The sequence below is a fragment of the Podarcis filfolensis genome (assembly GCF_964270895.1).
Source record: "Podarcis filfolensis genome assembly, chromosome: 17".
NCBI classification, from domain to species: Eukaryota; Metazoa; Chordata; class Lepidosauria; order Squamata; family Lacertidae; genus Podarcis; species Podarcis filfolensis.
In genome coordinates, this window is record NC_139621.1 from 6,993,289 (window position 1) to 7,008,449 (window position 15,161).

Sequence of the window (15,161 nt, forward strand, 5' to 3'; positions counted from 1 at the left end):
CTGTAAGTATTGTGCCTTTGTCTCTCCACTGCCTGTTTGCCTCAAAAATATGGCAATGTCCTTGTCATTTGGTGCCACAAATTCGGGAGCTTTCTCGCCTCCAAAGCTGTCCATACGGAACACTACATGGGCTGCCCCCAACCCCCATCCTGGCTATCCTATTCTGTTCTCTATCTTTTTTATCCCAGGCTGTTCTCTGCTCTATCTTTTTATCCCAGGCTGCCGCTGCCATGGCAACACAGGCCAGGCATTCTGATGGGCTGCTTTCATGGTACACAACACTGGCTGCCAGCCACCCTCAAGCAGTGTGTGTGCAAGCAGAAGGGGCGGGCAGGCAGGGTGTGTGTGTGTAGCCGATGACCTACTTTTAACGGCACTTTCTTCTTGCCCTTGCTAATCGTGGATAATCCTACCCTGACCCAGAGATGTGGCAGAATGAGGAAGCGAAGGGACAGGCTTCAAAGAGATGCAAAAAGCCAGCCGATGGGGGTGTCTGCATAAAGTAGCAGGCTCAACATAGTGGGGGAACACAACTGCTACTGTTACTCAGACCCTACCTGCTCCTAGTCTGCTAATAGGAACGCCTGCGCTAAGGTGGAAATTATAAACAAACCTTCAGTGGAGGCCAACCCTCAAATTTTTAGAATGGCCACATTAGCATCGCAGGAGTCTAGTCTCTTGAATCCCACAGGCAGTCTGACACATTTTGCTGTCCCTACAGCTAGTTTACATCTTACACTCATATTGTAGGGACAGCAATAATTGATTCGATTAACCATAATAGCTAAGTGGAGCTTCCATGTTCAGAGGCACTGCATCTCCAACCAGTTGCTGGAGGGCACCCAGTGAGGTAAGACCGCTGCTCTAATGCACAATGTGTGACCTTCTCAAAAGCATTTCATTGGCTATTGTGGGAAAGAGGAGGCTGACTTGAGACGGTCCCATGTCTGAGCCCACCAGACTCTTCCTAAGCTCCACACGCAGGGTTATGTATCCAGCTGCAGACACTTTCTCATCATTACAAAAAAGAAAGGTAAATGTGTTCTCCTCCTCCTATTGTACCACTGGTAGGAAAACGAAACAAACACTATGGCTGGCCAGGTTTACGCAGCTTGAAGCAGAGGCCAGACCCAACCCTCGACACACCTCAACCTCTCAAATAACCCACACCTGTAATCCTAAACATCCTTGAGGGCAGGGACAGGGAACTTGGGGTCCTCTAGCAGCTCCCCTCATGCCTGACCACACTGGCCGTGTTGGTGGGGGCTGATGAGAGCAACATTCATAGGGCCTGGCTTTCAGCATCTCCGTCCTACACTCACTGGCAGGGAGAAAGCCAGGTGTGGTTTTGGTTCCTCCAAGAGGAGGCGAAATGATTGAAGTCACACAGTGCAAAGCCCTCCCAAATGAGGCTTTGAACTCAGATGTACCTACAAGATTCCTAACACGTGGGCTGAAATAACTGCCCTGACTACCTGTTTCTGCGTTAAATGCTGACTTTCACAATTCCGCATGGATTGGGGTCACAGCAATTCCCTTATGAACTTCCTTGGACAGCAGAATCTTTGGAAAGGGCCAACCTCAAGCCGAGGAGAAGGGCCCTTTGTGGCAGCAGCAATCTAGGGAAAAGCTTTGGCCTATTCATACTTCCTGCTGGATTTTGAGAAACGAGGTTAAGACTTTCTTACTCTGTCAGGCTTATGAAGAATAAGTTCTCGGCCTTATGCTGTTCTTATATGCATCTTTTAGGATAGACAAATTGACTACTTCAATGGAGGGTGGGGGGCACTGAACAATTGCTATGGATTTAGCCACCTGGTGGATGTTGGATGGTGACACACCGTACAAATATATGTAAACAGACAAAACACTTGAGTCCTTTCCTGTACAACATTTGGCTGCCCTGGTTGAAAGATAAGGCACCAGTGTCGTACATCCCTTTTATGCTAATCTGTTTCCACTCCCAAGTAATACTCAACAATTCCTCAGCATTTCTTGAAATTTTCTGCACATTTATTTTAGTATTTAAAATCACAAATATTTCTGTCCAACCAAGCAGTTCCTGGCAAACCACCAGCTGTGCCAGCTGAAGCTACCCAGGAGCCTCGGCACCAGCGAAGGGTGGATGAGATGCCAACTTCTCTGTGGATCTCGATGCCCCAAAATCAGCTCAAGTAACAATATCCTTGCAGGGACTGACTGGACAGCCAGCAGAGCTCAGAGACAGGTTCCCTCCACGTGCTGAATCCCTGGCCTATCCAAGCAGGGAGGCCACCAACTTCCAGGTCTCAGTAGCTCCACAGCCTGCCTTCTCATGAGACCCCTTTCAAGTCCAGCCGGGTCACGATCCCTTCGTGTCTCATGACTGCCCCTCTGCTCGATCCTGTGGCCCTGGGGTCTGAGTGGACGAAGGCCCGCGTCCGCTCCCCAAATCCAAGGCTGATCCTGCTGTGCAGAATTTCTCTTGTATACAAAACCCCAGATCAGTTTCAAAAACAAAAGCCCGCCATCTTTTACCCACACCCGAGCCTCCTTCAAGTGGCCCGAGGGCCGTCGTCATGGCAACCTTCCTCCCACCGACTGACAAGGTCCTTGGGCACCGAGTTGTCCGAGTGGACGCCAGAGCTGCGGCACAAAAGTCTCTCCAGGGCGCCCCCTGTGGCCGGCGGCTCGTTGAGGAGCAACGCTTGCCGCACCAAGGCCGACATTTCCTCGGGCCGGTCGCCGGCCCAGTCCGGTGCCACAGGAGCTTCCTGACAGCAGCCGGCCGGGACAGCGCTAGGACCAGGAAACAGCTCTTGGACGCCGCTACTGTGGGCCCTGCACTTGAGGCGAAGCTTGTGAGGGAGAGCTGCTGTCCGGACATCGGGGTGGGCATCCAGCGGCCCCGGATAGGGAACGGGCGAGCCGCCCCAGCTGCGCTCTTCCCCGCTCTCCTCGCTGCTGTAGCCCTCAAAGGGGGATTGGGGCTCCTGAGCCTTCCTCATGTGCTCCACTTGGGGCAGATCCCCCTCCAAATAACCGCTGGGCGTGCTGTAGCTGGGGGGCTTTGTGCAGTACCCTGGGTGGGGGGGCAGCTCCTCCCGCTGGCTGTGGCCTTCCTGCTCCATGCAGGGGCTTTTGGGGGCCTCGCCAGCACCGCGTCCTCCTGCCCGCTCCTCCCGCTCCGGAAACAAAGGCTGGGGGGCTGCCACTGCGGTAAAGCCATTGGCGCTGAAGAGGATGACCCCGCGAGGAACCGGGGTCTTGGGCTCCGGGTGGTGCTGCGGGGGAGCCTCGCCATAGGCTCGGCTGACCGCCTGGGCCTCCCCGAGCGTCTGCGGCATGGGGCTGTCCCGAGACGAGCCGTCCGACATGTCCGAAAGGGAGCCCCGGGACGAATACTTGGCTGCGGACACACTGCCGCTGTCCCGACTCGACTGCTCCGTCTCGGAGGAGTCCTCCGAGTGATGCGCCCGGGACAAAGAGCTGCCAGAGTACATGCTGCCGTCGCTGCTCTCGTAGAAGTGGGCCATGGCGTTGGCGCTGGCGGCGCTCAGCTGCTGGCTCTTCTCCATGAAGGCTGCCGTGCTGATGAGGCCGAAGCGCAACTTGAGCTGCAGGAGCTCTGTCTTGAGCCGCACATTCTCCTCGTTCAGCGCCATCACCCTGTTCTCCAGGACCAAGTCGTTGAAACGCCGCTTCTCCCGCGAGCGCTTGGCGGCCTCGTTGTTCTTCCGGCGCTTTTCCCAGTAGCTGGCGTCCTTCTTCTCGTCAGAGATAAATTCCCGCTTCCGTCGGCAGTTGGCACTCGGCTTGCCCTTCAGCGCCCGGGCTCGCTGCATCATGCCGTCCTGGTGCAATCCAGGGAAGCTCCCTGCCGAGCACAGCGTGGGCGAGTTGAGACTCTCCATGGCGTCGCTGGCGGAGGTCTGGCGATCCCTTGGCACAAACGTTCAGGTGCTCGCTGCCTGCCTGCCCTTTGGACGTTTACCCTCCAATTGCTGCTGAAGCTGGAAAGGGCACTTCTTGCCGAACCCGACGCCCAACGCTGTTGTCAAACTGTACTGCCAGAGGCACTACTTACAATATAGCCTTGAGCTGTCCTCCAGCTGCAACAGTCAAACGGGCTCCGAGTTCCCACCGGTGCAAAGGGAACTGTCCAGCACAAGGAGAGCATCTTCCAGGACACCCAGAGAAGCAGGAATTCTTTTGGCGGGAGGCCCAGGCAATCGAAGACTTTCTGGTCACTCTTTGCTATCCGGAAGATGATTCACTGGAAGACCTGCGGGGCTTTGAATCCAGACACCGGCCGATGGCAGGAGCAGAGATGTTACCGGCTGGCAGGCGCAGTGGGAAATGAAGGAATCAGTGGCAACCGCTGCGTCAGGCCCAGAAGGGAGTGAAACGCCTAAGGAGGAAGGACACAAAAGGAGGGTGTTACATCTCTGCCCAGTGCTGTCACACACCTCAGGCTCCATTTACATAATCCAGCAGGTTCAGGCAGCAGTGCCACAGCCCCTGGCAGACAAGGGCCACACCCCACATTCCAGTTCCCTTCAGAAATATGAGTGCTTGCACACAGTGGGTGGGGTCACACCTGCGTGGGGGTCACTCCCTTTGGGGAGCCCCCAAACACCCTGTCCCAAAAAAGGATTTCATGCATATACATACACAAGTTCTGCTTGCTGGTCAATGCACACTGTGTACCATATCCCCACCTACTTGAAGCATGCGACCCAAACCAGTCTTCTGCTACATGGGCCCCTGGCAGCACCGCACATTGTAACGACTTCTGGACATAGAAGGGGCGCATGGCACATATAAAGGGCACACTCCAAGCTAAGGAAGGGGAGCTGAATGCACACTATTTGCAGCACAGAGGGGGGCCTTAAAGCAAGGAAATGGTTGCAACCTGGATTTAGGGTATATTTAAAGCTATGGTTTTCCCAGTAGTGATGTATGGAAGTGAGAGCTGAACCATAAAGAAGGCTGATCGCCGAAGAATTGATGCTTTTGAATTATGGTGCTGGAGGAGACTCTTGAGAGTCCCATGGACTGCAAGAAGATCAAACCTCTCATTCTTAAGGAAATCAGCCCTGAGTGCTCACTGGAAGGACAGATCCTGAAGCTGAGACTCCAATATTTTGGCCACCTCATGAGAAGAGAAGACTCCCTGGAAAAGACCCTGATGTTGGGAAAGATGGAGGGCACAAGGAGAAGGGGATGACAGAGGACGAGATGGTTGGATGGTGTTCTCGAAGCTACCAGCATGAGTTTGACCAAACTGCGGGAGGCAGTGGAAGACAGGAGTGCCTGGCGTGCTCTGGTCCAGGGGGTCACGAAGAGTCGGACATGACTAAACGACTAAACAACAACAACTAGGGAATGTATTCCATTTACTCCAATGCCATCCCCAAACATGTCCATGCACAGCTGCCTGTTATTTTGCAAACCTTGAGAAGAGCTTTCTCTTTCCCCTCTCACAGGAAAACTAATCCCATTTCTCTCTCTCTCGCACAACCTCATCCAAGCTCTGGCTGTAGGGCTTACTGTGTTTGAGTGTGTGATGAAGGGTGCCAGGTTGGGAATACGATCTGCGAAACCTATGGATCCAAGGCAAGCAGTTGCCTGGTCCCGTTTTGACTCAGGCCACCAGGCAAAGGAGGTTGTATAAGGAAAAGCGATGCCGCCACTCCTCCTGGACACCATGACACATACAGAGGAATGCTCCAGCTCCCCTCCCCTGAGAAAGCCAGGGCCATGTGTACGTAGTGGCACGCTCCCCCATGGCGGTGGCGCTCTTCCCCCCTCTTCTTTCCCTTTGCATGTGATCTACGCGCATCAGGCACAAGCAGCAGGAATATAGGTCAGTAAACACTGAATATTTATCAAGCCAAGCAGTCAAAACAGGTCTGATGATTATGGATTGCACAACAGCTCCAGAAAGAGAGCACAGGCACAGCGCCAACAACCTACTGGCCTAGAAACTGTTTCTGCACAAAGAAACAATAGAGGCAGGGAGGCAGGGGGAGATATTACGTGGAGCTGCAGCAGCAGGAGGCTGCAAACAACTAGGGCATTGTCCAGGGCAGCCTTCAATGTGACTGGCATGTTGCTGTGCCATTTGCCCACAGCTGGGGCTGGGGAGAATATCCCACCAGGGCACACACCCCAGACGTGGTTTGCTCATTTGGCTGCTGCTCTGGGCTTCTTTAATGAAGCACAACTTTTTTTCTGACACGCATAATTTTTTACAGAGGAAGCAATGGGAGCACCATCGCTTAGGCAGGGCGCTGTGTAAACATTCTTCTTTTTCTTTTAAGGAAAAAGCTTTATTTGTTTCATATGAACAGACTGGAAGGAACTAGAATTCACTGGCCAAACCATGGGGGGGGGGGAGAAACATTAAGTGGGGGTGTTTCATATTTCATAAAAGCAATTTGTGCTAAAAAGAGTATTTTTTTAAAAAAACCAGATCTCTATTATTCTCCCCCTCCCTTCAAAAATAAATGGAAAATATGACACAATCCAAAGCCGCAAGATCCCTTGACGATCAGATATGAAACTCTGCTATGCAGCTCGTCACCAAATCTTACCACCCCAACTGCAGACCAAATGAGTGTCAGTGTGCCTTGTTGCTAATGGTACTGCAGGCACTATATACCTGCCAATTAAAATGTGGTGGGGGTTTTGGGGGGGGCGCTATTAGGTTGTTGTTTTTATTTTGATTATGTATTTTTTGGTTTTATATTTTGATTTGATTCGGTGAACCGCCCTGAGACCTCCAGGTATAGGGTGGTATATAAATTCTTATTCTTATTATTATTATTATTATTATTATTATTATTATTATTATTAGACCCCTGCCTGAAACACAGGAGGGCCTTTGCAAGACAGTGCAGACAACGGTCTGACTTTGTATAAGGCAGCTTCCTATGGGACTATATAAATTAGGACGTGTTTGCCTAAATGATGGGAGTTTGGAGCCAGGGTTTTCAGATGTTATTTTGCCTGTTTTCATCCCAGCTGGTTGGCGCAATAACTATACCTGGGTGCCTGAGCTTGCTTTCCCCCTCCTCCCTCCCCATCCCTTTTTCCTTGTGTGTCATGTCTTTTGGAATATAAACCTGAGGCCAGGGGCTGTCTTGCTACTGATTGTAGTTAAGTCACTCTAGGGGCCTTTCCAGCTGAAAGAACAGGGCAAAAATGCTTTAAAAAAACAAACAAACACTATCCAGCTGAAAGGATGCAAATGCTAATGTGCAGCTGGTAGAGTATGAGACTCTTAATCTCAGGGTTATGGGTTTGAACCTCACGTTGTGCAAAAGGATTCCTGCAGGGGGTTTGACTAGATGACCCTTGGGTCCCATTCCAACTCTACATTTCTATTTTGCGCTGAAATCTGTTGAGCTTCCTGCACTACTTTCTTCACCCTAGTTGTTCCCGGCCACATCTTCTCCTTCAACTCTTTCCTTGACCCATGCATTTATTTCTCATTCTGGGTCAAGTCAAGAAAATAATTTTCCAGCTAAACAACCCAAACCCCACACCCTGACCCGCCTATGGGCTCTGGCCTCATGTCTTGGTGGCACGTGGAGCTGCCAGCAGGATGGGCTGGGTGTGTGCAACCAGGATGCAGCGAGCTGGGGCATGAACAGAGGCATGACCTACTTCCCAGTCTGTGTCACCTCCCTGGGGCAGCGAGGCTTACAGCCTGCAAAGGAGGTCATATCCCAGGATGGATACACAGCCAGAGCCCTTGACTTATGGCGAGATGTGCTGGAATACTTCTGGAATAAAACCAAATAAAACTTTTAAATGCAGATTCATTTGACACGGATAAAAAGTAGAAGATCAGAAACAAACAAGCAAATTAACTCGAAAGTGCATCTGAGCATGGGCAGAGTGCTTTGCCACTCGCAAATAGCCAAAGTCATGTCACACGTATCTGAGGCTAGAGAGAAATGGCTTCCAGCTTAATAAAGGTTGCAACCTTCAGATAAGAGGTTGAGCCTTAAGGAACTGAGATGGTCCAGCTCAGAGGGAAAGGGGGGGCTTGCAATGAAAAATATTCTGGATCAGAACAGGAGAAGTAAAGGGCTCTTGTTTCTCCTCTACTAGACGACAAAACGCACAACGTGAAGAGAAGGAGCAGTAATCAATGCAGACACACAAGTAAGCAAGTTTGCACACCACTTAGAACGCAGCCTCCCAAATTCAGTGTTACAGGATTCAATTTCAGGGAAAGTGCGGATAAGATTTACAGGATGTTACGTTGCCAAATTTAATGGAAGGGGATGCCAAATCTTAGCGATCCACAGGAGCTGAGGCCTTTCAGAATATATGACGGTCTGACTGTCTTTCCTGGATGAGTACTAGTTTTTCACAAGTTTCCTGGAACACATGTTAAACTAGCCAGCCTGCAGTTTGCCAGAACCCCCATCCCTTTTTTTTCAAAAATGGTATTGCATTGGTCTCTTTCCAATCCTAAAACTTGGAGGCTGATATTAAGGACAAGCTACCTCTTTTTGGTGAAAGACCAACAATTTCATATTTGGGTTCCTGGGGAACTCTCAGATGGATGCCATCCGGGCCCGGTGATTTACTCGTTGTTCATGTCAATTAAGGCCTAGAATTAATTACTTAATGGCCTTTTGCCACCACTTTATGTCTTCCTGAGAAGGCTGGTTCAGGAGCAATTATCTGCCCTTCATCTTCCACCGTGAAGCTTATCCTCAGTTAGCAGATAGGAAGAGGGGGAATTGCAAGCAGAGGTAATGGGAAGCTGCTCTGACAGCTGCTGTGTCAGCCACCAACTTCCTCACCTTGTGTCAGCCTTTAAGAGCAGCACAACACAACACAAATTCAGCAGCTTAGGTTTTCCTACTTCATCTCCATAAAACAGGACAAGCCGGGGCAGGAGCAACATTCCCCATTCTTGTCTTCAGTCATAGATTTCCAGAGTAACTTTGGACTGCCCGTGGCAGATAACCCTTCCCAAGTCTTCTTCCTTAGGTGATTGATATTGTTTGCTCTGCAGGTTCTTCCCTTTGCTTAGCCCTATGACTAGCAGCTTCCAAAATGAGATCCCCTCCTCTCTGCTCCCTCCCTGCAGGGCTTCCCACAACCGCTTAATGATGTAACATTACATGACAGTGTCTGCTTTCCAAGCAGGAATGTTCTGTTCCTCTCCGGGTTGGAGATGAGCCACTCTAATTCTTCTTCCTCCTCCCCTTTCCCTTCCTCATCACTAGGCAATATTCTGCATAATCAAATCTCTAAACACACACGCTAGGATTGCCACCTCACCCCCCCCACGAGGCATTATGTAAGCAGCACGGCAGGCAGAAATTTAGCAGGCATACCTTAAAATACAGCGATAGGGGGAAATGTACCTGTTGATGTTTTGCCCATCTGGCAATGTGTTAAACGCACAGAGACAAAGGCGGCAATCACACAATATGGGGCTGCAGGGACAGTGCAGTGGGGTGGGGGAGATGACGATGTTGTAAAGTGGAAAATCTCACTATTTAACATCAACAAGGGAGGGGGGTGTCAGGAAAAGATCAAGCTACAGGTTTCACTTTTGGCCGGTGGAGGGAGAGCTCTGGGGTCTTAGCTAGGTAAAGGTAAAGGAACCCCTGACCATTAGGTCCAGTCATGACCAACTCTGGGGTTGCGGCGCTCATCTCACTTTATTGGCCGAGGGAGCCAGCATACAGCTTCCGAGTCATGTGACCAGCATGACTAAGCCGCTTCTGGCGAACCAGAGCAGCACACAGAAACGCTGTTTACCTTCCCGCCGGAGCAGTACCTATTTATCTACTTGCACTTTGACGTGCTTTCAAACTTCTAGGTTGGCAGGAGCTGGGACCGAGCAACGGGAGCTCACCCAATCACGGGGATTCGAACCGCCGACCTTCTGATCGGCAAGTCCTAGGCTCTGTGGTTTAACCCACAGATCCATTAGCTAGCCTGACACATAGAAATAAAACAGGTGGAAAAACAGGCTAAAGAGTAAGCTTGTGAAGAAGGTTGTCCTTAGGGTTGCTATATTTAAAAAAGTGAAAGTCTGGGCACAAAAGTTGCTGAGCTTTTTTTTGGCCAAAGTTGTTGATCTCAACAAAAAAGAGACATGGGCTGCCATGCATCCAGATTTTCATGGATATTTCAGTGATTTTCGCTCCTCAGATGCTGAATACTGGCTATGTCCAGAAAATTCCGGAAGTATGGCAACCGTAGTGGCACTCCTAGGCCATGATTAATTTCCACCCCAGACACCGAACGGATCAAGTACTGAGCATGGACTGGGGAGCATGGATTCACACTGCCCTCCAGGCATTGAGTGGCCTTCATCAGATCGTGGCGAGTTAAAACAGGACATACACACACACCACACAAACATCACTCTGGGCCTCTGAAAGGTGCAATGCAAATATGATTAACAAATAAAGGTAGTGGTTAGGGCTAAGTAGGTCAAGACACGCTTTGAGGTTCCCTACAGCAGAACCCCAAAGGGCAAAGGGGAAGAGACTGTCACAAGAGGTGCTCGCTCAGCAGCAGGTGCACCCTGCAAATGGCCGCAGAGTCAGACACAAGCCGCCCCAGCAGCAACCAGGCCTTGCCCAACTGGGGCTCTCCTGAAGTGATGGGCCACAACTGCCACCAGCTCCAGCCCGTGGAGGAGAAGGTGTGGGTTGCCAAATAAGCAGGGGGCAAGAGAAAGGCAGCCTGGACAAGCTTCTGAGCTTTTTAAAATGAGTTTTGCTCTGTAAACATTAGCAGGCAAAGCTCTGTCCACACCAGGCGGTGATTTATCACTTACTGGTGTCTGGAGCTCAAGCTGCTGCTAGACGTACAGAAGCAGGGGCCAGTGAAACAGCAGCTCTTCCTACGGGCAACCTCAAGAGCCAAGCTCTGCTCTGTGGCTGACTGGCCACCAACCTCTCCGATTTCACAACTGACTTTGCCATCCCCACCTCCCTCCGGACGCCTCCCCCTTGCTGCTCTGAATGCGAGTGTTTGGCCTGCCGAGCCTCCTCAAGGGTGCAGAAAGGCTTTCTAAAGCAAAGATTGCTCAACTCTGGGGCGAGGCTTTGCATGTGGCAGCAAGCAAGCCATTCCGTGCTACACAACAGCACGTACGTACACTCTCTCTCTCTCTTGCTTAGACTTTGTCCAGAGTTTCCATTGCTAAGGAACATACTGATCTCCTCCCAGGAGCCTAAGCTCTTGGCCACGACTGGGGTTACAAGTTTTGCATAGCTGTTGAAATGACTCAGGATGCCTGTAATTGCGTTTGGCTCTGGAAACCAACCGATGCCTTGATGTTTAGGGCACTGGGGGGGGGAGCAGCACAGGGTGTGGTAAAGGAGGATGGGAGCAGGAATGCTTTGCTCCGAGTCTGAGTTCTGGGTGGGGAGTGGTGACTAGTGGTCAGAGAACAAGAAACAAGAGACTGAAGAAATCTTCAGTCTCAGTGTGTTGCAGGGAGATGGGTAAATCTAGCGGTTTGACAGCCCAAACACCTCTCCGATTCCTTTGTCAATCCCTCAAAGCACAAGAAAGGAAGCAAGTACAGTGGTACCTCAGGGTAAGTACTTAATTCGTTCCAGAGGTCCGTTCTTAACCTGAAACTGTTCTTAACCTGAAGCACCACTTTAGCTAATGGGGCCTCCCGCTGCTGCCGCGTCGCCAGAGCACGATTTCTGTTCTCATCCTGAAGCAAAGTTCTTAACCCGATGCACTATTTCTGGGTTAGCGGAGTCTGTAACCTGAAGCGTATGTAACCCGAGGTACCACTGTATATCCTGCAAATGGAACGTACACAACTGATGCTGTTTGCACTGTGACTCCACCCAGAGAATTGAAGGTTCCACTCAGCAGCCCTGAGCGCTTCTTACCAACTCTAACTAGCCAGCCAACTCCACCCAGGTTATGTGATCAAGGTTTCACTTGACCTGGATTAGAGAGCCCTCAGCAGGATAGTGGCAGACGCAGGTTGCCAAAACCTCGGTCAAATCCTACTCACAGAGTGATCTCAGGCCAGATGCACACTCAGCCTACCTTACAAGGTGGTTGTGGTGAGGGTGTCCTGAGCGCTTTGGAGGAGGGACACCTTAGATATTGCCATGCTCAAAATTATTGCATTGCTGGGAACTGAATTAGATGATCCGCTGGGTCCCTCCCAACTCTACAATTCTGTGCTTCTATGAAATCAGGATGGCTATGGCCTTTTTATAAACTTTCAGTACATGCTTTAAAGGAAAGGAGGGGGTGATAAGCTACAGCAGTGAAGGTTAGCATGGATCTAGGTGGTAGCTATTAATTAAGATGGGGTAAATAGGGTGATTTTGTCATTCCTATCCACAAACTCCCATCTCAAACCCTTAAATATATTTATCCATTTGTACTTGTGAATGCACATGAACACACATCTGCAGGCGGTGTGTTTATCTTTGTGTGGGAAGAGGATTGCGAGTGCATTCTTAATAGTAATTTGCTGTACTTTAAGATCAGCTGACCCTCTCAGCCTGGCAGAGCAAAGATCACAATCAGAGAAAATACTGTCCATTACACAATCAGTGTTTCTAATGCAACGTGTGAGCTTTTGAGTTACACACAACTCTTCCTGTGACTGGATAGTTAAGAAAGTGTTTTAAAAGGAAATAGTACTTCTACTTGTGGAGAAGATGAACAGAAAAATATTCTTTCCTCTTTTTGAAAGGAAGGAAAATCACCATCTAGTCTAAGCAACATGTTGTGTAACTCAAAAGCTGATACGCTGCCTTTTGAACACTATTTAGTCCTAAATAAGAGTCTGACCTAGGCAAGATGTACAGCAGGGATGGAAATCCCTCCAGGATGTTAGAGGTTTGCTTGAGTTACATACAGTGGTACCTTGGGTTACATACACTTCAGGTCTACATAGGTTACACAGTCCGCTAACCCAGAAATAGTGATTCAGGTTAAGAACTTTGCTTCAGGATAAGAACAGAAATTGCACGGCAGCAGCACGAGGCCCCATTAGCTAAAGTGGTGCTTCAGGTTAAGAACGGTTTCAGGTTAAGAACGGACCTCCGGAACGAATTAAGTACTTAACCCGAGGTACCACTGTACTTTCAACAATCCTCCAAGATGCAGAATTCCCCCAGTGCAGAATCTAGATTTACCTGGATGCGGAAATTTAATTTTAGCAGAGTATACATAGACGACAACGAAGAGGTAATCAGCCCTGTGTGGTTTTCTCTCTTTAACTAAAATCCCTGGAGTCCACTTTTGTATTTTTAAGTTTAGAAAGCAAGAGAGCGTGCTCAATATCACCTTGCAGTGAAGCCATAAGTGATCTGTGTTACAAGATAAGGAGTGCACTTCTAGATCACCTAGTTCCTTATTTTTGGCAAGAATCTCTGTAACAAGCAAGGACAAGTCGCTGTCCCATCATATGGCCAGGGGGACGGTCAACCAACCTTCTTTCTGCCCAACCCCTGCAGAACAGAGGGTGCAAGGTTTTGTTTGTGTGGGTACAGAGTTGTGCAAGTGGCAAGTTTAAATACTGGAGGGGGGGTTCGGGAGAGAAATTGACTGTGCTGTGTTAACCAGTCCCCAGATTACACACTTCCTTACCCACATTCCTGTGGTCAGGTAGAGGACTTCATTTGGAGAGAGAGAGAGAGCTCTAGTTTGTTTGGAAGTGACTCTCTTCAGCTAGACACGCCTTAAACAGCTTCTTCCCTCCCACTTTCACGCGGGTGCCATGCATCGCTCTATGCTTGCTCAACAGTGTGGCACAGCGAACCTGCACATGCTCAGAGGCACTCCACTATATTTTGAGGCGGGAAGCTCAGCTGCAAACAAACCCGTGCAAGTTTAACCCGTGTGCATCAGAATGCCCAAATTATTTTACTGGAACAGCAGCAACAAGCAAAAACACACCATGACGTCTTCCCGGCTCTGGTAATAAACCTTTCTTCTCCCGAAAGCAAGCTTCCCCCAATCTCATTTCTTTCATGTCAAAGGGTTCTTGGCTGCCTCGCACAGACACACAAAACCCTCACGCCCTTCCCCACCCCCCCAAAAAGTAGGTCAGGCTGGGCAAGAGAGGAGGCCCACTCGCAGGCTTGCTAATGTTGTTCCGCGCGCGAGCCGGGGCGCGCGTGTGCGCACAGTCCAGCCGGGGGAGTTGCGCGCAAGCGGATCTTTCCCGCGCCGCCCCCGGCTCCACTTCACACCAAGAACGCGAGTGGCTGTGCAGGAGAACTTCTCCGGCTGCATTGTGCGTCCTCGCGAGCTTTTGCTTTGCTTTGCTTTGAGCAGGGAGCAGGCGGGCTGCCGGGCACATACGCACAAAAACGCAGCCCCCAAAACAAAGCTGCACATGCTCGCTGCACGCAAGACACCGTTCCCACAAACAAAGCGCGCACGCACATGCACCCGCCGCCACTCTCTCTCTCTCTCTCTGCCCGGCGAGCAGAGACCCAAGAGCCGCCGCCGCCGCCGCCCTGGCCGGGGGAGGGGCGGGAGCTCCGCGCCCCGGATCCCGCAATCGCAGACGCGCCCCGAGCCCCGGTACCTCTTTGGGAAGAAGCGGCCGCGTCCAGGGATCCGTCGCGCTCCTCTCGCCCCGCCAAGCGCCTGCCTCCTCGCCCAGCGTCGCCGCCGCCCTCCTTCCTTCGCCCGGCGAATGTGTGTTAGTAGGTCAGCCGGTTGCATAAGCGCTGCTCTGAGCGCCTCCTCCGTCACGCTCCCGGAGTCGCCGCACAAAACAAAACGGGGGAAGGGAAGGCAGGGAGGAAGGGAAGCGGGGCGGGGGCAGCCAGCCAGCCAGCGAGAGAGAGAGAGAGGCTGGGCCGGAGCCCGACGAGCAGAGCCACGCGGGAGGCGGGGGGCGGAAGGGCCGGACGGAGCCCGCCCGCGGGCGGCCCCCGCGGAAGATGCGCGGCCGGGTGGCCGAAGGCGGGCGCAACCCCATCGGCGCGCGTGCGAACGAGCGAAAGAATAAAGGGCCGCCTTGCTCCGAGGATTTTCCCATGCAAAACCGCTCCGGCTCTGGGGGGGTTTTGGGGGGTGGGGTGGGGGGAACGAATCCTATTTGTGTGCGAAGAGCTCTGTAATTCTTCGGTGCAGAGAGAGGTGCACTCTGCGTATGCCCTTGGGCCGCCTTCTTTTTCCATTATATT

At 51.1% G+C, this 15,161-nt stretch overlaps 1 protein-coding gene across 2 annotated transcripts; it reads right to left on the minus strand.

Moving 5' to 3' along the window:
* Window positions 1-1,991: 1,991 nt before the first annotated feature.
* LOC310752717 (uncharacterized protein) lies at window positions 1,992-14,865 on the minus strand. 2 transcript variants are annotated; one of them, XM_083593642.1, is made up of 2 exons: window positions 14,555-14,865; window positions 1,992-4,390 (listed from the first exon to the last, which is right to left on the minus strand). In XM_083593642.1, exon 2 carries the CDS (start codon window positions 3,891-3,893, stop codon window positions 2,535-2,537), a length of 1,359 nt encoding a protein of 452 aa, XP_083449768.1. In that variant the 5' UTR covers window positions 3,894-4,390; window positions 14,555-14,865; the 3' UTR covers window positions 1,992-2,534. The 2 variants fall into 2 exon arrangements, with proteins under 2 accessions (XP_083449768.1, XP_083449769.1); XM_083593643.1 differs by lacking the exon at window positions 14,555-14,865 and adding an exon at window positions 10,808-10,940.
* Window positions 14,866-15,161: the final 296 nt, after the last annotated feature.